The sequence below is a fragment of the Mastigoproctus giganteus genome, chromosome 10, assembly GCF_048544385.1.
Source record: "Mastigoproctus giganteus isolate SK-2022 chromosome 10, ASM4854438v1, whole genome shotgun sequence".
NCBI lineage: Eukaryota > Metazoa > Arthropoda > Arachnida > Uropygi > Thelyphonidae > Mastigoproctus > Mastigoproctus giganteus.
The window spans coordinates 158,849,273-158,874,555 of NC_143584.1; the positions used below are offsets into that span (position 1 = coordinate 158,849,273).

The 25,283-nt window shown below is 37.1% G+C and overlaps 1 protein-coding gene across 1 annotated transcript in view; it reads right to left on the minus strand.

The window, feature by feature from the left end:
* The window catches only part of LOC150079412 (uncharacterized), a 178,054-nt gene that overhangs the window by 87,221 nt on the left and 65,550 nt on the right, over nucleotides 1-25,283 (minus strand). The window contains exons 4-5 of the mRNA XM_090383056.1: nucleotides 18,778-18,945; nucleotides 2,850-2,977 (exon numbers count right to left, since the gene is read on the minus strand). Of these exons, the coding sequence (XP_090239182.1) occupies nucleotides 2,850-2,977; nucleotides 18,778-18,945 (296 nt within the window). The remainder of the gene's footprint in view (nucleotides 1-2,849; nucleotides 2,978-18,777; nucleotides 18,946-25,283) is intronic.

The following is a 25,283-nucleotide window of genomic DNA, read 5'->3' on the forward strand; positions in this document are numbered from 1 at the left end:
GAGATTTCATTGTAGTCAACTTTAAGAAAGCAAAATTGCTTTCATAAAGTTGACTACAATAGTCACATGATATTAAGAGTAGGGTAAGAGTAGATATTTAGAGCTTTTAAAATCTATTCAATGGGATCAACTAATGACTTTACCAACAGCAAATTCTAAATGGAAAGCATTAAGCAAAGTAATCATAGAAGGTTATATCAACTGGAGATACAGTTCAAGGTTTATACCTAAATGGATGTCAGATAAACTGATGAGACTAGTGTCAGAAAACAGAAATGCATGGGATGCTTATAAATTATAAGGAGATACAGAAACCTACAGTAGGAATAAACTAGACTGTAATCGCATTGCAAAGTGAATTAGGCAAGTTAAGGCAGATAATGAACTCTCTTACAAAAAATGCAAAGGTTGCAGACAAACTGAAAACAGATGTTTTGCATCTATGTTTGTAAATGAGGAATATTTTTAGGGATGGGGATGTGCCAGAAATATATCAAATTATAGGGAACTAAATGATTTTGGGAACTGAGAGAAAAGTGGAAGAGAAATAGTTAAAGATAAATGTAAATATAGCACCTGAATACATGCAATCCTTCCAATTATATTAAGAGAGGCAGTAAAAGTGGTCAGTAAACTTTTAATGATAATTATAAGCACATCCTTAGGGAAGTCCTTATAAACTAGAGATGTGTGAATGTATCTCCAATTCACAAAGGGGAATCAAAGAGTGAAGTGAGTAATTACAGGCCTTTAAGCTTGACTTCTGTTCTAGAGAAATTAACAGTCACAAGTTAAAAAAAGTAAGTAATGCAAGGACATCTAGACTGGAATGCAGTTATATGACACTCACAGCATGGATTTATTAAGGGATGAGATATTAGAAGGGGAAAAAAAAAAAAAAAAACACTTTTTTACATAGATTATATTTATAGCCTTTGATACAAATTCATAGGTAAATGGTACCTCATTTTTTTAATTGCTATTCTCAGAATAAATGCAGCTTTAAGTGTTACAAAAGTACAAAAACTGCAATGGTGATACATTGATTCATGGTGAAGAGAAGCAATTGCTACTTTACCTCTACATGAAAAGCCTAGGGCTACAAGAGAAAAGATAATAGGAATTAAGGTCACAAACTTTCAGCATGCTCTCATTTGATGTTACAAGCTTTTGCATATAAAATCAACCCACGAATACACACTTGTATAGACATAATACATGATAAACCAAAGGATTATGATATAGCAGTCAATCACAAAAAATTTGCAAATGATCAATAAACAAATTAGCTATTTATATCTTACTCACTTAAGGTTTTCTTGTTCTTAAGCTTAAGCAATAATCCACAATTAGCTACTTTATAGTAGCTAATTGTAGAAAATAGGATTTCCCACAATTAGCCAATTTTACAACAGTCGTCACCCTGATGGTTGAATACCACATTCCTTAATAACATTGTTCCATTATATTTATATCCTAGTGAAAACTTTTACCTTGTTCATTACTAACAACATTGAAATTATTGGAGAAAAAAATTCAGATGTGAATGTAAAAAGTGTATTTTAAGGGAATGCACATTTAAATTTTAATTTTTCAGTTGTAGTTTCAGTTATTTTAGCTCTTACACCAGTTGTTTATAGTTTCTTTCTTTTTATTACCTAAAATCTGCAAACAATTGATTTAAAAAGATTGCTATGCACCTAACTGAAGAGGGGAGGGTTTACTTTTGTTTAAAACTGTTATCATGCAATAGGCTTCTAATTTTCAGCATTCCTTTGAGATTTGCATCACTTAATTGTGTAAATTTTTCATTCAAATAATTAAAGTTATGATGGCTCATATATAAATGAGTTAATAATATCTTGTAATACTTACAAGAGATCACTCCAAAAGTAATGATTTCATCCCCCCCATTTAATTCAATAACATAGTATCATTAGCTAAAATCTGTGAAAATATCTCTATACTTTGTTTCACAGTCTCCATTATGTTCCACATGAATAAGGTGATAATATCAGAGTGATATAGATAAAATGCCGTTATGCTGCTCCCCAAAAGAAAGTTACATCTTGTACATCATTGAACAATAACAGACTCTTGTTTCTACATCCTCATAAGATTCAAAATAACTGTCCACACAGAGGACCTTCAAAAAGTCCAAATAAATAAAAGCCACCGGGAATAAGGTCTGATCTATACACAAGATGAGGAAGAATAGACCATTCTATCTATGCCAGTGATTTCCAAAGTTTGATGGCTTGAACAGTGTTGCAGCAACAAGTCTTTACATCTATATTCAGTTGTATTCAGTGCATATTGGGGTTATGCTTCTTTAGGTGTTCATACATTACTTCAAGTTGATTGTTGAACATTAGGCAAGAAATGTACAAAAATCATTCCATGCAAGTGGTGGCAGGCAAAAAACAAGAACACAACCTTGCCAGTGATTCTTGTATTTCAGATTTTTTCAGAAATGTAAAAAAGTCATATTTTAATTCTTTGTAACTTTTAACTTCTTGCAAACACCTCAAATTTATCAGTGTAGAATACCAGTAGCCCTTGTCCTTTTGCAATAAAAATTCAATTGCAGTTTTCTGCCTTTAATGTGTTTCTGACATATCTGCCATTTTGGATTACTACGTAAATTCCTCCCAGGGAAAGGAGGCAAAAAACTATATCAGTTATAATGGGAAATGTCTCTTCTGAAGATTTGCAGTTGATATGCCTCATTGCAGTAACAACAAATGTTATTCAGAAAAAGAAAAAGAACTGGAATTATTACTTTTGGGGTGGCCACTGCATTTGTGGTGTGTGTGTGTGTGTGTGTGTTGCTATCAATTATACAATACCTGAGGTCCAAATGCTAATACTTGTCCAGCACCATTTGTGTAAATTTGAGGGATAGCAGCTACTGGTCCAGTAACACCTGCAAGGTTTCCTGCAGTGATTATTGGCTGTGGTTGAACTAAAGTAGTAGCTGATAACAGAACAGAACAATTGATATTATGCTTCAATTTAAAAGATTGGGAGATAAAATAATTTTATCACTTGTTTTAAAATTTACTAAGAAATAAATTCATTTAAATAAGTATGGTTAAGAACCTGTATCAAACTCATGTTATTATTCAGACTCGTTAAGATAAAGGTACCTGGACATTAAAAAGGAACTTTTATGCACAGAAATTTTCAACAGAAATTCTCAAAAAATAAGCATATTTCTAGTTCATCAAGGTTAAAAGTAATGACAAATGTTTTCAGATACAATCTGAACCCGACACACATAAGAGATACGTTCCAGGACTTACATAAGTCGAGTTTTATGTAACTCGGGAATGACTAATAAAACATTGCTACTATATCCCTGATGTGCCAAATATTACAAAAACCACATAATATCCTCAGAAGAACGAAGAAAAATAGTTATATATTTTTTATATATTAGTTATATACATAGAAAAATAGTTATATATTTTTAATTAGTTCAATTAAAAACTTTATCTGGGATCAGCAGTGAAGTAGATGGAGTGGCACATAAGAAAAAACAAAAGGAAATAAAAATGCATGTTATTGTACTGTAAAAGCTGATATGTATTTCATAACACTGGTTATTATAGTTGATTTTACTGGTGCTGATCCCTTCACTGCTTCTCGTATTCTGTTTTTATCCTTTATTAATGTGTTCACTGCTGACACTGACAAATCTAACTTCTGCACAATACTTGTTAATGTTTGACCATTTCCATACATCCTTATCATTTTAATTTTCTGATCCATATTAATCGTTTTCCTTTTCTTGGTAGATTTACTAGTACCGCTGTCACTTATTCTCTTAGTCGGCACCATGATAACAATCAAAATGAAATTTTCTGTAAAGAATTTCCCAGGGTTAAGGCAAAAACACACTATCATCACCTCACGTGAACTCACATTTTACTAAAGCATATTCCTGGAGGTCAATACCATAAAACAATAAAGACAATTTACAATTTCTGGTTTATTGGGCATTTCTGTTAGTGCAATTCATTATAAATGGGTAGAAAACTCAATCTTATTGATTTGTGATAATACCGATAGCTGGAATTCTGTGGGTTTTTACTTTATCATGGTGAAACGTGTGTCCCCTTCAAATCTTCAGTTATATAAAAAAGTATAAATAATTTTTCAGAATCTTCTCTTTGTTCCTATTTTTTTAAGCTCCGTAAACTTGTTACTCCGTATCTCACTTGTGCAATTTGTGGGTGCCATGTTCGTCGTTATCGATTGCCTATTATTATTTCTTTTACTGTTTTAAATATTACAATCCTAAAAAAAAAAAAAAAAAAAAATTGAGTGAAAAATTTTTTTATGCAAGTCCGAAGTTAAGTAACTCAGGATTACGTAAGTCGAGGACTTACTGTACTAGTAGTGGTAAGTGATACAAGGAAGCAGGCTTATATATACGAATTATTTTATATAAGCTTATATAAGTGAATTATTTTATAATTCAGTTTGTGGAAAGAATTGTTGGAAATACAAATATGGCTGTAACTCAGAAACAACATGAAATCAGGCCTATATTTACATGAACCTTTGTAATTGCTTTTAGGTCCTAAATCCATCCCTGAAGTGGGACCCAAATGTATTAGTATTAATGGTAGTAAATGATGCAAGAAATCAAGCTTATAAACCATCAGCAAAAAACAAACCATTTAACCTATCCATTCCCTCCAATAGGGAATGGATAGGTGAAATGTCTAGTTCTTCTTTGAATTTATTCAAGCTATTCATTTTGACATCAGACAGAAGTTTGTTCCAACAATCAACCACCAGTTGCCTAAAGGCAAACTTCTGCACATCTATTCTGTAACCATCCTTCCTCAATTAGAATTTATGCCACCTTGTGTACGTAATCTGAGCAAGAGGGAGAATTCCATCAGCATTGAGCCTGCTTAATCCATTCAAAGACTTAAACACCTCAATCAGCCTAGCAGGTGCTTGGTCTCCAGATGTTGAAACTTGCAGAACTGAAGCCTTCCTTGGTAAGAGCACCCATTTGTTTCCATACCAATCAGTAGCCCTTCTCTGTACCCATTCCAGCAGTTCTACATCTCATTCCTAAAATGAAGCCTCCAGACCAGTAACCAGTACTCAAGATGCAGCCTGAATCACACTGTCTTACACAATGGAAAAAATCACCTCCTTATCCCTTCTAGCAAATTTCCTGTATATCACTGACAAAACCACATGTGCTGTACTGGCAGCCTTTCAGCACTGCTCAGACAATTTCATATTCGTTTCAATTTCATGGATTAACGTACCACACAGTTGGTACGTTAATCTGGGATTACTGCTACCCATATGCAGTACTTTGTATTTGTCAATGTTAAATCTCAATTGCCATTTATCAGCCCAACCGCTAAATTTTTCCAGAACTTGTTGCAGTAGCATAACTGTTATTACTGTCATTAACCACCCTGCCAACCTTTGTATCATCTGCAAATTTAGACACTAAGCCTGATATACCTTCATCAGTATCATTAATAAATACAGAAAATAACAATGGAACCAACATCGAATTCTGGGGGAACTCCACCGATAACATTAGTCCATGAAGAGCAGTGTCCACTGATAATAACTCTGTCTTCTCCCACCCAACCATCCCCTTAGCTATAGCAGTCACTTTTCCTTAACACCATACTGCTACAATTTGTACAGCATTCTATTTTGGTCCTTGAGGGTGTCACAGACATCCTCTCAGATATGCCAAGCTGTGCTTGCTACTTGGAAGTCTAAAAAACTGATAGAAGTGATATTCGGGTGACACTCAAGCAAAGTGGATCTAAGTTGTAAGGTGGTAGATGACTTTCATCAACCGGTGAAATACCGCCACTTTGCTTATTGGAGGCTTGAAGTGGTGAAACCCATGTTTAGTCTCTAGAGCAAAGTTTCCAGCATCACCTTCCCCCCATACTTCTCCTTCAACTCATGCACGGTACTAAGTACTTAAGGTATCAAAACCTATAGTACTTAGTACCGTACTCATGCACGGTACTAAGTACTATAGGTTTTGATACCTTTCGTGTTTGGGGTTTTCATAAAAAAAAAAAAAAAAAAAAAATTTCAGCGAAATCCTCAGCTTGCACTTTCATGATGGTGGGACTGTTAGTAACCCTGGGTATAACTCCCATGTGCAATTGCTGAAATATGGCACCTAGTGTACTGTCCACCAAGGATTCTTCCCCACACAATGGAGGACTGCAATCCTTAGACTTATATTGAAGAATGCAACCAAACCACATGATCTGCCACAATCTTACCGGCCCATTGCACTGCTGCCAGTCTTCAGCAAACTTCTCGAACGGATGATCTCCCATAGAATTGAAGCCCACTACAATGACGCTGGTCTCTCCTCACCTAAACAGTACGGTTTCCGGAAAGGACGCTCCACGATTGATGCACTGGAAACAATCATTGAAGCTGCTACCAACTGCAACTCCAAATACTTTCTACTAATCTCCTTTGACTTTGCTGGTGCCTTCGATTCCCTCTGGTGGCCCAGCGTCCTGGGCAGGCTCCGAAGAGCGCATGTCCCAGAAAACTTATATAGATGCATCAAGACCTATCTCCAGGACCGGCGAGTTGTCGTGTCTGCTCCCCACTGCAGTGTCTCCAGACCAGTCTTCAGGGGATGCCCTCAGGGATCTGTCCTGGGGCCTCTCCTCTGGAATCTGGTGCTGGATGATTTCCTGAACACCAAACTCAACAATGTACAAACCCAGGCCTATGCAGATGACCTGGTCATGCTCTTTTCTGCCAATAACAGAACCCAACTAGAAGCAACTGCCAACCAGGCCATCTCCACCCTTCAAGCTTGGGCAGAGCATAACAACCTAAAGATCTCCCCAGAGAAAACCAATTCGATCCTACTAAAAGGCACCCTTGATTTGAGAAGACCACCCCAAATCAAGGTCAATGGTGTTACAGTAAAACTAAAAACAGAGCTTAAATATCTAGGTTTGATCTTAGACAAAAACCTTTCCTTCACTCCTCATCTAGACCAACTCAGGATTAAGATCAGGAAGTATGCTGCCCAAGTCTCAAGAGTTGCCCGGAAGGACTGGGGCTTAAAGAAGAGAACGCTGTCACTCTTCTATAAGGCAGTTTTCATCCTGGTTATCACCTATGCTTCTGGAGTCTGGTACAAGAAGGCCAATACCGTAGTAAACAGATCGCGCCTAGGAACTATCCAGCGCTCTCTTCTCCTTCTGTCCTCGCGTGCCTGTCGCACTGTCAGCACCCATGCGCTCCAGGTCCTCACTGGATCTCTTCCACTGGACCTGGAGATTGTTCGTCATGGGTTGCTCTACCAAATAGCCAAAGGAAGAGCAGTTACTTGTGCAGGTTTCACCACTGACCCAGCAAATAATAGAAACGCTGAAAAGAAGAGACTTAATGAACATCTAACAGACACCTGGCAAGAAAGATGGCAGGCATCAACTAAAGGCGCTGTCACCAAAAGATTCCTCACTGATGTCAGGGCCTCCTACCCCCTCACACCTGTCTGGTTTTCACCAGGACTCTATGCTACCTACCTCCTCACTGGACATGGCTCCTTCCAGAAAAAACTACATGACTTCAGAATTTCAGACTCACCCCGCTGCCACTGTGGAGAGGATCAGACGTGGGAGCACCTTGCCCACAGCTGTGAAATCTACGAGGACTTCAGGAGGATCCTAATAACAAAACTACGCTTCAACTACCAAAATCAAGAACACCTCACCCTACAGAATGAAGAAACTTACCGAGCTCTGACTCAATTTGCAATGGACTTATTTACCAGGCAGAAAGCGCTACCACCACCTTAGTATCCGAATCAATAGGTCATAACAACCATGACTGCCAATTGTTGCTACGCATCATTGAGCCATGGATGCTAACGCCTTGGACCAACTTGCACAAGACTTGACCAGCAGTGCAATAAAAGACAGGGTCCGCACATACCTTGACAAATTCCTCATCATTGATTTCTGGACAAACTTCTCTCGACCAGATGTGACACATTTCATCAAGAAGAGGCCTAGCATCGATCCCTGGACTTGACCATCAATCTTGGACTCCCGGTTTTGACCACCCCCACTGTTCGTTCTGATGGACTACTGGACCAGCCTTCAGTCTGGATGCGGCACAGACTCACCAAATGGAGCCCCAATGACGGCACCTGAACTAGACCTTACTGAACATGACCCATCCACAATAGCAGCACTCACACTGCTGGATTTCCAGCAAGTTGTCGGCTCCAACTAACTGGCCGTGCTAGCTGTACCTACCCTGAACTTGCGGAGTATATCTCTCTCTCATTTTTTATTTTATTTTTTTATTTTTTTTATTTATTTATTTTTCGGCTTCTGTTTCCTGCCATCCATTCTTTTACTCCCCCCCCCCTCTATTTTTCTCTTACAGAATGATTTTTTTCACTCCTCTCTCTGGTGAGGCACTGGGCATGCCACACTGTCATCAGGGGCCATCTTCCCTATTGGCCCCTTTTTTCTGTTTCCTACCCTCCAGTCTTCTGCCTTCCTCCCTTACTTTTCTCTTGCACAACGTTTTTTTTTTTTTTTTTTTTTTTTATTTAGTTTATATATATATATATATATATATATATATATATATATATATATATATATATATAGTGTGCATGTGTGTGTATATACATATATTTATATATACACACACACGCATTCCCCACAGATCTAAATCTAAAAACATCAAAATTACTGCCCGACCTATTTGGCCCTAGAACAAGTTATCAGCGAACAACCCTACGCTCTGTTAAAATTACAACCGTTGCTCAAGAAACAGCGATCATCTCATTCTCAAATCTGGTCCTAGCCACTGAAATCCCAGGAAAGTAGGTGGCAGGACCCGCCAGAGTACTCTAGCTACAGTGGTACACCCGGTCAGCCTCCCCGTGGCATGGTGTGGTAACGTCGGGTCCCACTAGGGGCTCGGCGGCTAATAGACCGGAGGAACAAAGGGCACAACACAATATACAGCACATGACCCCCACACACTTCAAATCTCTGGCCCCGATACAATGTACACCCGCGGAGATGGGAGAAATCCCAGGAGCCGTTAGACACTAACATACCTTATACCTTATACCTAGTGTACTGTGGGTGACCACCCAGGTGTGAACCATGGTAAGGAGGGGTTGAGGTGTGGTGCCCACACCACATGGAGGAATGCCGCCCCTCTGTGTTACCAGGCAATGCTAGGTAGTAGATGCCTCTCATCAACTGGTGCAATACCACCACTTTGCTTATTGGAGGCTTGAAGTGGTGGAACCCATGCTTAGTCTCCAGAGCAAAGCTCTGGTAAACCCTCCCCAATCTCTTCCATCATGCAGTATGATTGATGTCTTTTGAGGTTATGATGGACATCATGGCAAGGTCAAATCTTCTATACATTTCGAGGGTACAGTTCTAAAATGGTGTTCGCAGGCCAGCCACTAGTTAGTACACCTGACCGAACCTATTGGTAACTCTCTAGGAGGCTTCTGGATCAGCTAGTGTGATCTTGCTACCTCTACTCTGCCAGATAGTGTTTTTTGGGTCAGATGGCACCAGGGGGTTCCCCCATCTCCGCTCTCTGCCAGATAGCGAGTCAGAGCAATGTGTATGCAGGGGGGGGGGGATTGTTGAGGCCATGTTATGTCAAAGATCTGGGTATATTCTCACCATTGTACACCATATTCAAAAATTTCATTACTTCATATAGCATTACCTGCCCCCCACCTTTTCTTACTATGAATTGTCAAACTAATAGAGCAAACTTATCTTTGAAAAGATCTAAACCTCCCAAACATTTCCTCATTCATTACACAAATATATGTGGTTTCAATTCTAACCTCAATGAAGTCCATTTCCACTTACAGTCTGCCAAACCTCACATACTTTTTCTGACTAAATTTCAGTTATTGGTTAATTCAACCACTGCTCATCTCAGTTGTCCAAATTATTTGTTGTATGATTCCTTTTGCTTCAAAGGTGGTACTTGTGCATATGTCGTTCTGATATTCCCTGTCAGAAACTTAGTAATTTGGAATTTCCTCCTTTCAATCTTCTCTGGCTTAAAATCTCTTTACCACATTTTCAATTCATTTGTTGCCTTTATCATTCTGCAAACTCCACTAATCACTTTGAACTCTTTCACTTCCTCTCTTTGAAACTTTACTTTCTCCAGTGCAACTTTCCTAACAGTGAGGTAATTTTCCTCGGTTATTTTAATGTTCACAATGCCAGCTGGCTTCCTTTTCTAGTCATACAGACCCAGCTGGTCAAGATGCTGTGCCTTTTGCAATTACTAATGATGTGGCACAAATTGTTCATTTACCTCTCAGAATACCAGACAATCCAGCCAGTTCTTAAAAACAATGATAAATTCCTCCCATCCAATTATCATCCCGTTGCAATCACCTTTACTCTTTTCAAAGTAATGGAGAAAACATTTAACTGCCAACTCTTAAACTATCTAGAAACCTTCCAGCTGATCAACAATCACCAGTATGGATTCCGTGATATTCTGGCTTATGTTACCCATCTTTGGACAAATTAAATGGAAAAGTTTGGTGAAACTCAAGCAGTTGCTCTTGACATATCAAAGGCTTTTGATCGTGTCTGGCAGGAAGGTCTTTTAAATAAGCTTCCATCTTATGGTTTGCCAACTGTTTTTTTGTAATTGGGTATCCAGTTTTCTCTCTGACTGCTCACTGTGGGTGATGGTAGATGGTTCTGTCTTCTAACTTCTCCACTAATACTGGTCAATGGATGTTCTTCCATTGACAAGAAATCCTAACCATAGTTTTGCTGATGACAGCACATTGCATTCTACCTTCCAGTTTGAGAAACCTTGCCCTGCTGAAACAGCTTCAACTCTTGAATATCTACTACCAATTCTTTGAGCCGAGAGGGCTAGCCGGGTGGGTAAAGTGCCTGCCTGGCAACCCAAGGGTCGCAGGTTCGAATCCCGCCTCGGGCTTGGATCAAAGTACTGAAAAAACCTTGGGAGGTGCATTATGACCACAGAAGCCGATGCGCCAACAACTACCAAAAAAAAAAAAAAAAAAACCCCAATTCCTTGCTGATTTCCAAGTAATTCTCCAGTGGAGCAATGAAAACTTAGTTGGTTTCAATCCTTCCAAAACTCAGTCCTGTCTTGCATCTCGCAAAAAAGGTTTTTGTGCTCCTATGCTTATCTTTGATGACACTCCGATTTCTAGCAAGGTCATATATCTCTATTAGAGATTACCCTGACTTCTAATCTCTCTTGGCTTAAGCACATTACAAATATTGCTTCCTCTGCATCTAAAAAAACCTGTTTTCTCTTTTGTTCTCGGCATTATTTTTCTTCCAAACAGCTATTCACTCTGTACAAATCTCAAATCGGTCCTACCAGTATCAAAAGCTTTCCTGAAATCCAAGTATATGATATCAAAATTATTTTTGGCATTCAGTTCCTTTGTGACCAAATCATAGTATCCAATGAAATTGGTCAGACAAGACCTCCCTTTAACAAACCCATGCTGTGTCTTAACTATTACTGAAGTCTTGTCTAGATGAAGATGATCCTGCAATGCTTCTTTAACCAGTGATTCCGTTATTTTCCTTGGAACACAAGTTAAACTAACAGATCTATAGGTCTAAAAAGAAATCTTGTGTCACCTTTTGAATCCCCTTTGTGAATTGGTGATACATTTGCACACCTCCAGTCCATGGGGACCTCCCCTGAGGGTGCCTCCATAGCCAGGTGGGCAGGAGCAGCAGTACGTAGCACACACTTCTTGATTAGACCGGGGTTCGAGCCCGTGACCACCAAATACGGAGGATGTGGAAAGGTCAGGGAATGACCACCGTATATCCCCGGAGCAATATGGCCTTAGTTGCTAATGCTCCTAAAAACCAAATAACAAACAAACAACAAACCTCCCCTGAGTCCAAGGAAGCTCTCATAATTATGGCTAAAGGTTTGCTTACTTCCTTTGCTGCCTCCTTTAATATAACTGGATAGATCCCGTCCATCCTGGGTTCCTTTTTTACATTTAACTTCAACAATTTCTCCTCCACTTTGCTCTCAGTTATTACCAAATCACTTAGCTCCCTGTTAGAGTTTGATAAACTTCTGGCACTCCCCTCAGTGAATAACTCCTCATGTGTAAATGTAGATGCAAAATACTCATTCAGTTTATCAGCTACCTGAGCATGATCATCAATAGTCAACCCATCTATGTTAAATGGTCCAATCTGATTCATCCCCTTCCTTCTAGAGTTTACATAAGTAAAGAACTCTTTGCTGTTTTTCTTTGCATTCTTTGCCAAAGATTTCTTGTAATCTGCCTTCGCCTCCTAACATTGCATCACGATCACAGTGTGAATTTGTTAAGGAGAGATCTTGTCTGACCAATATAATTAGCTACTAGGTAGTAGTAAAAAAACAGGAACTGGATGCAAAAAATAACTTTGACATTGTACAGGGTGCCCCCGGTATTCGAGTCCCCAGTTATGAGGATTTGAAAATTAAAGAAAGTCCTTGAGAAAATTAACCAAGCACTGAATATTTTTGTGAAAAGTTAAAGACTAATTCTACAACACAATTTTATCTGAAAAAATAAGGCAAATAAAAAAAAAAAAAAAAAAAACCCCTCTGGATTCATTCTTTATTCGAAAAACTTAAAAAATAGTGTGACTTACTTAACCTTACATTGTTCAACATATTATAATAAAAAATATCTAATAAAATAATTGTCTCATTTTTCAGTTCCTTCAATCCATTTTTTACTATGTACAAATACAAATACATAATACACATATCTAGTACTCGTTTTAAGCAGAATTTTCTTGAACCAATTATCCTCAAATGGCGAGGACTCCCTGTATACTTAGATTTTAATACAGCTTTTTATACTGTTCCACATGAAAGACAGCCATACAAATTGAAACAATGGCATTAGGGGCAAGTTATCAGTGTCAGAAAGGGATGGTTGAGCAGCAGGACAGAGAGTAGTTATTAATGGGAAACACTCTCCCTGAACTAATGTTAGTAGTGGAGTCCATCAAGATTTATTAATGGCTCCTTATCATTTTAAATATTTATTAATGATATTGATGAAGGCATATCAAATTTAATGTCTACGTTTGCTGATAATACAATAATTTGCAGGGCTTAATGACAGGAATTAGGATATGTTACTGCAACAAAACTTAGAGAAATTAGGCAGATGGACTTAGAAGTGGCAATTAAAGTTTAACATTGATAAATAAAAGATAATGTACAACAGAGTAGTAGTAATCCCAGAATAATATGCAAATTGGATGGAACCATATTTGAGGTAATGGAGAATTAAAAAGACCTAGGGGAAAATGTACAGCCTGACATGCAGTTTTCTGAGCAGTGCAGACAGGCTGATAGGACAGCCCATGGGGTTCTGTTGATATACAGGAATTTTGTCAACAGGGGAAAGGGATAATTATCCTGTTGTGTAAAGCAATGGTTAGGCCACACTTCAGTACTGCATATAGATCTGGAAGTCTAATTTTAAAAAAGATGTGAAAACATTGGAATGAGAGCAATTTTACATTCTGCCTTACTATATATGGTAAAGCAGAATGCAAAATTAAATCTGAAATGATAAAAGATGGAAGGAGAATAGTGGCACAATGATTACATTAGATTGCTTTCTAAAGGACAAGTTCAATACGGTTAGTGAAAAACTTTAATTGTACCAAAATGTAAAAAGGATAATAAAGTTAAATGTGGAAAATTACAAGGAATTTCATTATAAGTGTACTGGATAATATCTATGCAGGTATCTTGAAGAAAAGGGTTATAAGTTTGTTGATTATAATTTTGAGGAAGAGCCAAGATAATTCCAAAATATCACAAGACATAACATGAACTTGTAATTAGGATTTGATACTGATAAATCATACAACAAAGTATGCCTACAAATCTGATATTTCAAAATTTGGAGGAATAAAATCCTTATTATCATAATTTAATTTTCATGAACTACTTAATAAAATAATACACCTCATTACCATATTTTAATTTTCATGAACAACTTATTAAAATAATGTAAGTTAATGTAAGATATTGGCCAAGTATAATATGAAAGATGAGAAAATTGGACCATAATTGTATGTTCATGATGATATGCTGTTAAACAGTAGCTTTCAAGATCTATCAAGAATCTCTGAATAAATTAGACAAGATTGTAGATAATTTAGCATGAAACTGGTTATACAAAATACAGAAGATAAGAAAGTTGGAAGAGATGGGGGATAAAAAAAAAAATGGAACAGGTTAGGAATTAAGTATACAGTGGGGTATGCTAGAACACACGTAATTGGTTCTAGAACCTTGTTCGTTATACCATACATTGAAATATATGTATTTAGGGGTAATCCGTTCCAGGCCCAGAGTCTAGAGCAAAGTTACCATCCAATACAATGATTTAAACAGGAAAAATATAATACAAAATGAAAAATATAAGTGTAAAAATAATATAAAATTAATTTATTTAACTTTTATATAATGTACATAAAATTTGAAAAGCATAAACAGTTTCCTTAGTGAAAAATATGAACAAACTTTCCCTAATAAAAATCATAAAAAAATCACATAGAGGTGGAAGGAGAGGAGTCATCGTTCCTACTCATCTTGGGTGACTGTCCTGTTGGAGGTCATCAGTTAGAGGGCGTTTGTCCATCTTTTTGAAGAATGAATCCAGGGTTGACTGCTTTATCCTGGATTTTTGGACCCTCCAAAAGTGGGCCATCAAGGTGTCATTAAAATGATTAAGGCCCATTTCCACAGCGGCAATATCCAGATGATAATCTTTTATAAGTTTGGACAGTTTATTCCAAGCAAGAGAATACCTCTTTAAGGTCCTCAGCTGGAATGCTGTGACTTTTTTTCCCTTGTCCTTGTCCCTGAAAGCTTTCCTCTTCTTCAGTGCCTCTGCCTTGTCATTGTGAAGCTCTGCTAGCTCCTCAAATGATAGCTCCTTTCTGTGATCCTCCACCAAGTCCTCCTCATTGATCTTCAGGCCCATGGAACAGACCAGACCCACACAATTTCCTGCACAACAGGCTCTTCCTCCAACTGTTGAAAGCCTTCGAAGTCCCTTGGAGCCACAGCATCAGGCCACAATGACCTCCAAGCCAAATTCAAGCACCTAACAGAAACCTCCTCCCAAGCAATCACAATTAGGAAAACAGCATCTGCTATATTGAAGTGACCCTTCCAAAAGTCCTTCAGAGTCACATCACTGGAAGAAGTGGCATCAAAACATTTCCTGAACAGTGCCTTAGTGTAGAGTTTTTTAAAATTTGTGATCACCTGCTGGTCCATAGGCTGAAGGAGAGGCGTGGTATTAGATGACAAGAAGTGAACCTTGATAAAACTGAACTCATCTGGTAATTCTACCATCAAATTAGGAGGGTGGGCTGGAGCATTGTCCGTGACCAAAAGAACCTTCAATGGAAGATCCTTCTCCCTAAGGTAGTCATGGACAGTGGGGCCAAACGCCTCAGTCACCTAGTCGGAGAAAAGTCACACAAGCCTTGTGGTTGGAATGCCACAAAACTCCAAGGCAGAGTTTTGTGGTGTTCCATTCTTTCATTGGCTTATGGCCAGGCAAGGTGGTCTCCTCCTCCATTGTGATATATGTTCTGCGTGGCATTCTCTTCCAGAAAAGGCCAGTTTCGTTGCAGTTAAACACCTGCTGTGAAAGAAAGCCTACATCCTCAGTTATTTTCTTAAATTTCTCAGCAGCATCCCTATCTGCACTGGCAGCCTCGCCATGCCTCACAACACTGTGTAATCCAGTCCTTTTCCTAAATCCGATAAACTACCCCTTGGTGCCAAAAAACTCCTTCACAGAACCAGTACTTGCACTAGGAGCCTTAGCACAAAGTTTCTCAAATGATTGTTTGGCCTTTTCACAAATAATTGCCTCACTGACACTATCACCTGCCATTTGTTTTTCATTAATCCACACTAATAGAAGAGTTCCATCTTTTCTGTGATATTACGTAAACTGCTTAACCTAGAGATTCCCTTTGCAACCTGTGCACATTTTATTTCTTCCTTGTTTTTTAAAATTGTACTGATTGTTGATTTATCCATACCATATTCAGCACTTAGATCTCCCACATTTTTCCACTTTCTTGCTTGGAAATTATTTCTTTCTTAATGTCTAAGTTAATTAGCTTTCTCACTCTATTTTGTCGGCTCATGGCTAAAATTATATATATATATATATATATATATTTTGTTAGTTGTTGGCACATCGGCTTCTGTGGCCATAATGCATTTCCCAGAGTTTCTGCATTTTCTACTCTGATCCAAGTCGGGATTCGAACCCGTGACGTTTGGGTTGCCAGGCAGGCACTTTACCCATCTGGCTAGTCCGGTCGGCCTAAATATAGCAGAATAATTAAAACATGCTAAAGGGCAAATAACTGACACTCTAATCAAAGTGGGAAGGCCCTGACACATCATGCACATGCGCATGCTATGTCAGCCGATAATATTCCTCCACGATCGTTGTAGCATCTGTGTTCATTGTAGCATCCTGATTTTATTGATAAAAACTGTTTATTGTAGCATTTGTTCTAGATACAGTCAGGTATGACTGTATCTAGAAATAATATTTAATGAAGGTTGAAGATTAGACATGGAAATGAACAAGTGAATGAGTACAATAGGAAGCATAATGCTTATAAGAGTCCTAAAATGTTGCAAATATTTTATATCTCACTCAGTTCCAAGAATCTCTCTCTCTCTCTCTGTGTGTGTGTGTGTGTGTGTGTGTGTGTGTGTGTGTGTGTGTGTGTGTGTTTTCCACTACATCAAGTTTAGTATTAAGAATTAATAGTAATCGTTTTTATACTAACCAAAAAAATATGAACCTTTATATTAAGACAGTCACAGACAAAAGAAATACAAATAAATGAAAATAGATGCAAATAAACTGATGTGGGGTGATGACATTTTGTCTCACAGGCTGTTAGACTGCAGTATTCTGAAGACAATGGGGAAAACATTGATCTATCACTGTGAAAAAGGTCTAATTGTGGATGCATATTTAGCAGGAGCTATGATTTGAGAAACAAAAGACATTTTACTGTGAAAACCTTACAAATTGTACTGTGAAAACCTTACAAATTGTACTGTGAGAACCTTACAAATGGTTTCTCAAAAGCATTCATCTCAGATGTTTTTAATGCACGGAAAGCAAGCAGTTCTTCCACATCTCAAAGTAAATGTGGCAGAAAAACAATACTTCAAGAGCAAAGCCATTGTACTCTAAAGACTGTACAGAAAAATAAGGCATCCACCATGCAGCAAATAACATCTGAATTCAGCTGAGCCTAGAACTGCTCTAATTTAACTAGTACCACATGAAGGAAATTGAAGAAATTGGGTATTAGCAGTCGCCTCGTATTCGGAGGCCACTTGTTTCTGAAAAAAAAAAAAAAAAAAAAAAAAAAAAAAATCTGCTTACAGTGGGCTCAGAACGTGATGTTTGGGCAGTAGAACAAAGTCGTGTAATCAGATGAATCACAATACACTTTGTTTAACACTGATGGCAGGCAGAGGATGTGCACGTGGTGAGACCCTTACAAAGTGATGGACCTTGCTTGCCTCGTTAAGACAACCTAAGAATCTGGCAGTAGTATCATGGTATGCGGAATGTTTTTTTGGCACAGACTGGGTCTATTAATACTGGTAGAAGGTTGAATGTCATTCAGGGAATACATGAATTTTGTATCAGACATACTGCACCTTGCAATGTCACACTTTTATCCACAAGGTGATGGCCACTTTATGGATGATAATGCAACAGTGCATCATGCCAGAATTGTGCAAGGATGGTTCGGAGAACATGACATGGATTTACACCATCTTCCCCCACCACATTCACCTGATCTCAATCCTATTAAGAATGTGTGGGATATGCTAGAGAGAGAAAGCTATTTGGTAATGAAGTCTTCAACTCCTTCAACTTTGTCATAGCTATGAGATATTTTGCTGGAAGAATGTTTACAATTAGACCAAAATGCTAAAACACTAGAATCAATGCCATGCCACACACTTGCTGTTATTCAAAACAAAGATGGCCCAATTTGATACTGAATATCGGTTCATTTCTTTTGGACAATGTGTGTATTTATGATAAGTTTTAAAAACTGGTGTAGGAGGGCATGGCTCATTTAACAAGTTTCGAGATTACATGGGCTTACACAAGCTGAAACTAAAGAAATTCCTTGGAATTATTCAGAACCAGTAGTTGATGAATATGAATTGAATAATGCATATATAAATGAGAGAATATTACTGAAGAGAAAAACTGAAGTAATGACACGAATTTTTATTTTTTTATAGTTTTTCATTTGGAAATTTTTTTTTTACAACATTTTGATTATTATTTTATTTTTGGCAATAATCTTACTCTAATGTTCAGCTATAAAGTTGAAAAAAATTAATATTTAAAAGCATTTATGTAGATAGATTTTAATTTTTAGAACCTTCCAAATTCCTTGGAAAAACTCTCAAAGAGGGGTTGAAGAAACTGCATGTGTGCGTATATTATTTAAACATACTTCTAAAGGGAATTCGAGCTACTCATTCTCTAAGAGCACATTCACCAAAAGAGCAGTAAGAGGAAGCCAAATTTAAATAAAATTAAAACTTTTAGAAATGAGAGATAAGTAAAATATATGCTGAAATACTAACTTGCAGAAGTTGGGGAAGGTACTCCAGCTAAAGGAACGGGTTGCGAAAGGGCTTGCAGATTAGCTAATGTAGTAGTGAATAACTGGCCACTGGAAGCAACTAACTGGACGACTTGGTTGCCTGCTAGGTGGCTAACAGGTATTGTAATCACTTGCTGAGTGGCAACACCTGAAATAGATATATAATTTTACTTATTTTAATTTCAGAATGATATTCAATTTTATAATGTCATGAATGAAATAACAAATAAGAATCTTATATTATAAACTATTATATTATATTACAATGATAAGATAATCTCAATATGACCTACAGGGTGTCTATAAATTATTCACCTAATTATGAAGCTTTACTAAAATTTTATTGTAATATGTACTGAAAAAATGGTTTGCTGCACTAATAAAGAAACTTAGTTTCTTATCACACAACTGCACTTCAGTAAACCTCTATATGGACACCTTTGGTATCCGTATAGCGGTTTTGGTATGAAATTGGCTAATGTCTTGACATTCTATGATAATAGAATGTCAAGACAGTAGCCAATTTCATTCCAAGTATTTTGAAACATCTCTTGAGAAACTGAAGTCACCACCTGTTCAATCCTGTTTTTCAACTCTCTGATGTTAACTTATTTTGCAAACACCTTATCCTTATCCCCATACAAAGAAATCCATAGGTGTGATAGCTGGGAAATGAGGAGGCCATGAAATGGGACCATCCTGGCTGCTCTATTGGTTAAAAATTTTTTTATCGAGGAAACTGCATACATGCAGCCTTCAGTGTGGTAGTGCCCCATCTTGTTGATAGAACAGATATGGCTGTATATCTTCCAGCTGAGGTGCAGCCACATGTGTTCTATCAGCAATGGGGCACCACCGTACTGGAACTTGGAGCATACCTGGGTAATTTGTGGAGTTCACAGTATTTTTTGGAAGAAAAATGGCCCAATCACCTGCCCGAAGGACAATGTGCAACAAATTTACCTTGGGATTATTATGCTCGTGTTCACAAAGTGAGTGGGGATTTTCTGATATTTATATGCTACAATTGTGCCTGAAAAACAACATTTTACAGGAAGTGCTCATCTCTGGATGAATATGTGAATAGCGAATTCCTCTCATTGTATTTTGTCATGAGGCTTAATTTCCTGGATGATTTGCACTTTGTAAGCATAAAGTTTCTTGTCAACACCCTGTGAAATGTTGCTCCAAATACCGCGGGGTTGCCTGACAGATAGATTTTGTAGGACTTAGGGTAAACACTTCCTTAATTTCCAGAACTTTATCTGCAGATATACTAGGCCTACTTGCTTCTTTCTGGTGCAGCACACTGCCGGTTTCTTGAAACTGCTTCAACCATTCCCTCATTTATATTTCCATAGGTGGATCTTTTTGGAGTTCCCATTGAAAATGTCTCTTTACAGTCACTGGAGATCTGGTATCCCAAAGCCTCAACATTTATGTTGCTTCCATCTACACTGTCATGTCACAATGACAGCATTCAGCAAATAAAGTCACATACTGAGGAGCAATATCTCAATTCGAGTGAAACATAAAATAATGAACCAATGTATACTCCCCACCATGACTTACGGAAGTGAAACTTGGGCACTCACCAAAAGAATGGAAGAGAAGCTGAAAACTATACAGTGAAGAATGGAATGAATTATAGTCAGTCCTTGTATAACACGTGTTTACACTACACGAATTCGATCATACATGATTTATAAATAGACGTACAATGTCGCAAATAATATGAGCAAAATTCGCTTATGCATGATTTGGCTTTGCATTTATAAGAAATGGCAGTCAACACGGCGGAATCACCCCAGCTGAACACAACACTTCCTGCATTGTTTATTTACTCAGTTGCTATACGTGCGCTGCTTTGTCTGTGCATATCAAGTGTGCTCATTTTTATTCTTTTTATACTGTAAATGTGCTTTATTCCCTAAAAATGAAAGTGTGAAGTGTTGCTGGTGAAGATACTGCAGGTTCAGAGAGAGAAAAACAAAATATTTTTAAAAAAATACGGAATTGGGGAAATGCTTTGAGCAGAATGAAAGAACATGTGATATTGTGCATGCTACAGGCATAAATGAGGCAATGCTGAGAACAATTAAAAAGAATGCAGAGAAAATAAAAGCAACTTTTATAGCAAGAACACCTCAAAGTGTAACAAAATCCATTAGATCAAGGCATAAAGAATTGGAAGAGATGGGATGTTTGTTATCTGTTTGGATAGAAGATCAAACAAAGAAGAGATCAGGAACAAGTTTTCATATGGTAAAAGTATTAGCAATATTTTATTATGTAATAATCGTAATAAAATACTTACGTATTTATTACGATTATTAATTGTGTTTGGTAATGTTTTGGTTATAAATGTGTGTTCAGCCTTGAGTGGTTGGCACCTAACCCTATTTTTTTTTCCATAATTATATTGAATAATTCTGCATTGCATGAGGGCTTCTAGGAACATAACTACGGTGTTATATGAGGACTGACTGTATTAGGAATCAGATGTTGGATAAGAAGAGAAACACATGGATTAGGCAGCAAACGCAAGTAAAGGACATTCTTATCAAAATTAAAGAACTGAAATGGATTTGGACAGGACAAACACCTCAAAGACATGACGACAGATGGACTAAGAAAATAACAGAATGGTACCCAAGAGGAGATAAAAGAAAAATCTGGACATATGAAATTCAAGAGTTCGTGGGCAGTAAATGGATGGCCATTGCACAAAACAGAAGGAACTGGAAAGTTGCTGGGGAGGCCTTCATCCTGCAGTGAACTGAAAATGAAGGATGACGTCACAATGCTTTCTGGGATCAAGGCTGCCTACTGTATAAAGAAAAAGCTTATTGAGTTGCTATAACTGCAGCAAAACCATTTTAAGATACCTATTATAATAAAATTTTAATCAAGCTTCATAATCAGGTGAATAATTTAGACACTGTATAATCAGTGTGCCAAATAACACTAGCCAACAGTCAACAATTTTAAACCTTTTTTCCAATAACATGAATAATAACATGATTTTGACTAAATTGGGTGTGCTGAAAATAAAAATGACAGTTTGCGGGTAATTATCAAATGGAAGATTCTCTTTGTGTCTGCATGAAACGTAGCGAGTCACGTTTCATGCTCCTCTTTTCCAAAAATTGTGAATTTTTACTTATCTAAATAGTAGTAGTAGTGGCATGTGATTGACTTGACTACTTTTCTTGTAAATTAATTGCTTGAAATAGGAATGATGACCGGTCATTTCTATTTCAAATGGAGAAAAAAATAACATATTTAAACTTTATAAACACCTATTTGGATTTAAGACATTAACTCATAAAAGTGGAGGCAAAAATAGGAAATCTTACTATTTACAGTTATTTTTTTCCTCATATGAGCAGAATGGTCCTCCCTTATCAGAAACCAGCAATAGTCACTCATTATTGCTGGATCCCATCATCCTTTATACCTCTGCTCCATAGTGTAGATATCTTGGTGGAATCGTTCTCCCTGCTCATCCCTGATAGATTCCAAGTTGTCCAGAAAGAAGTCCATGTTGGGAATGTAGGAAGTGTATTTTCAGCAACATTTTGCATCCTAACTTTTGATAGTTATGCAACAATTCTTCTATCAACTCTTTATAGTTCTCTACTTTTTTATTCCCTAAAAACCTGCTAACAACAGCTCTGAAGGATTTCCATGCAGCTAATTCAGTGGCTTTAAGTTCAGTTTCAAAGATTTCATCCTTTAAAAGCTGTCTAATTTGTGGGCCTACAAATATACCCTCCAACTTTTCATCACTAATTTTTGTAAACTGGCTTTTACAAAATTTTTCATGAGAGGTAACTTATTGTGCAAAGGTAGGAGAAGCACCATTTCAGATTTCACTAAAGGCATGAATTGATATTGAGTTTCCTGGGAATGTATTCTTCTCTGATGAGCCATTCCTTTGCAATATAATGATGTTCTACTGCTCGACTATCCTGTAAACACAGGAAACAATACTTAGTAAAACCATCCTGTAGTCCAAGCAACAAAGCGATTACTTTTAAATCACTACAGATTTTCCAACAATATTTCTTATAGTTTACGGCATTTAATAGCAATGACATGCTATCATAGGTTTCTTTCATAGCCACTGGAACTGACGGTTTGATATTACCATTGTGCAGCAAAAATGTTTTACACTGAGTTTAATCTCCATTCTTCAGGTTGTGTTCAAACCCTAGTTCATCCATCAATCCGTTTATATCTTTGCAGACACAAAGAGAATATTCCATTTGATAATAACCTGCAAACTTTTCATTTCAGTTTCTAAACGCAGAAATCTTCATGGTTTTTGCCAGCAAATTCCACTGTTGCAACCTAAATCCTAGTAGCTCAGCCTGTTGCTTTGAAACATTTAAATCCATAACCAAATCATTAAGTTTACTTTGCTCAATTAAGCATTGGGTTTTGTCATTTTCAGGATTGTAACTAGGATCGGCAGACATTGAGGGGGCAGGTAAGGGCTCTAGTGACTTTTGCTCTTCTTTTGGAATAGTGATTTGATTTCTTCACAACTAGATGGAGGAATAGGAATAGGGAGTTGTGGTGTGTGTGGCACTGGCCTTATTGTGGACAGAAGGTTGGGGTATTTTAATTTAATTGTATTTTTCCTTGAAAACCCCTTAGTATTTGTGAGGCAGAAATAACAATCTTTGAGGTGACTTGTTGGTTCTCACCAGATCATTGGGACAGCAAAACACATTTTAGAATTGTTCTCCTTCATCCATTCAGTCAGATTTACATAGCACATTATACAGCACACATGCAGTGCCCACCTTTTATCTTGAACACCCACATGATAACCAAAATAAAAATAATAAGCTTGTTTCACCTTATCTGTGATTGATCATTGGTGTGACTTCACTGTAAATTGTCCACAAACAGAGCAAAAACTGTTTGGTGAATTAACGCACGCACTCACACCATTTTCACTCCATTTCATGAGTTTTCACAAGACCAAAATGGAATTTTAAACACCACAACCTGCCACTAGATCTTACAAATTGAAACTAAACCCAAAAATGTACATTTAAGGGCTAAAGATAGCTTGTAAACAAGTTGTCTTTCACAGAGATGCCTGGCTGCCACAAATATAATAGGGTCCGCATAAAAAGGATGATAGCAATATAACTCAGAGCGGCCATTCCTCAAGGCCATAAAACTAAAAAGAGGTATTAGTATACCATTAAAGAACACAGATATGTCTCTTTTGTTACAATAAATTCAACTGGGAAGGGTACAGAGTGTGACGTTGGACAATTTTGTTGATTTTGAAGCTATTTTACTTTTTTTTAAAACTATTTTTGCAATTTTCTAAAAAAAAATGTGACATGATAGAAACTTTTTACTGTCATATTTGTAATCAGCACGTACAAATTAACAAATTCTTAAAATGCTTGCTTACTTTCACCCATGTTAGCAAAACCTTGTTGACCAGTGTAATTATTATTTAAAAATTATTATAAAATTTGAAAATTTCATGTATTACACAAAGTTATACTAGGAATTTATTCTTGATCTATACCGAGATGAATAGTTACTCCCTTGCTAATAAGTCAACAAAATACTTGGTAAATGTAAACAAAAGTTCCATTTTTATCTTATCTATGGTTACACACTCTACTATGCAAAAAATCTAAAGTCAAACTTTGACAACCTCTTTTGAGTTACTCACATAGAAAGCAAATGTAAAATATGGTGTGTTGCCCAAAAGTTATGAGAATATATTCAGAAACAAAAGCCTTTAACTTAACTAATTTTGTATCATGTCCCCTTCAAAGTACTCTCCTTGGGACTTAAACAGGGCCTAACAGTTCTTTCATCAATGGAAGCATGTTTGAAAATAGAGTGGTGGGAGAGCCACGTGTTGTAAAGACAGGTGGTGCTTTTGATAAAGTGCCACCTGAACATTTGGAGTAGTCTGTTGAATAGAAGAAGGCTTCTCCAAAGGCCATTCATAACATATGTTTCTCAGGCTGCTTTTGCCGAGTTTGAAATAAAAACTGATGCAATCTCTAGTCCTTCTGAATTGCTCAATTAAAAAAAAAAAATAGCACTCAGTGAGGAGGACTACTAAAAATATATATTCTATCACCTAGCTGAAAAAAAAAATGACCATTCTCATAAATTTTGAGTGGTACTCTGTAAGGGCACAAAAAAGTTGTTACTAATGGATTGAATGAGGGATAAGAAAACAAGGGTAACATTTGGATACAAATTAACAAATTAACAAATTTGGTCCAAAATGAAAGTGACTCATGTTGGACCAAGTTTATGATTTTCACTCATTTAAAGAGGTCTTGGTTCAAATTCTACTGGAGACTGGAGGAATTCCTAAAGGTTTCTTCAACTGAGCTCTAATTAACCAATCTTGTGGAGAGGAAGCAAGGGTTCCTTAAGAGTTATTCAGTCCACGCAACATGAAAATCACTGTATGAGCATGCACTT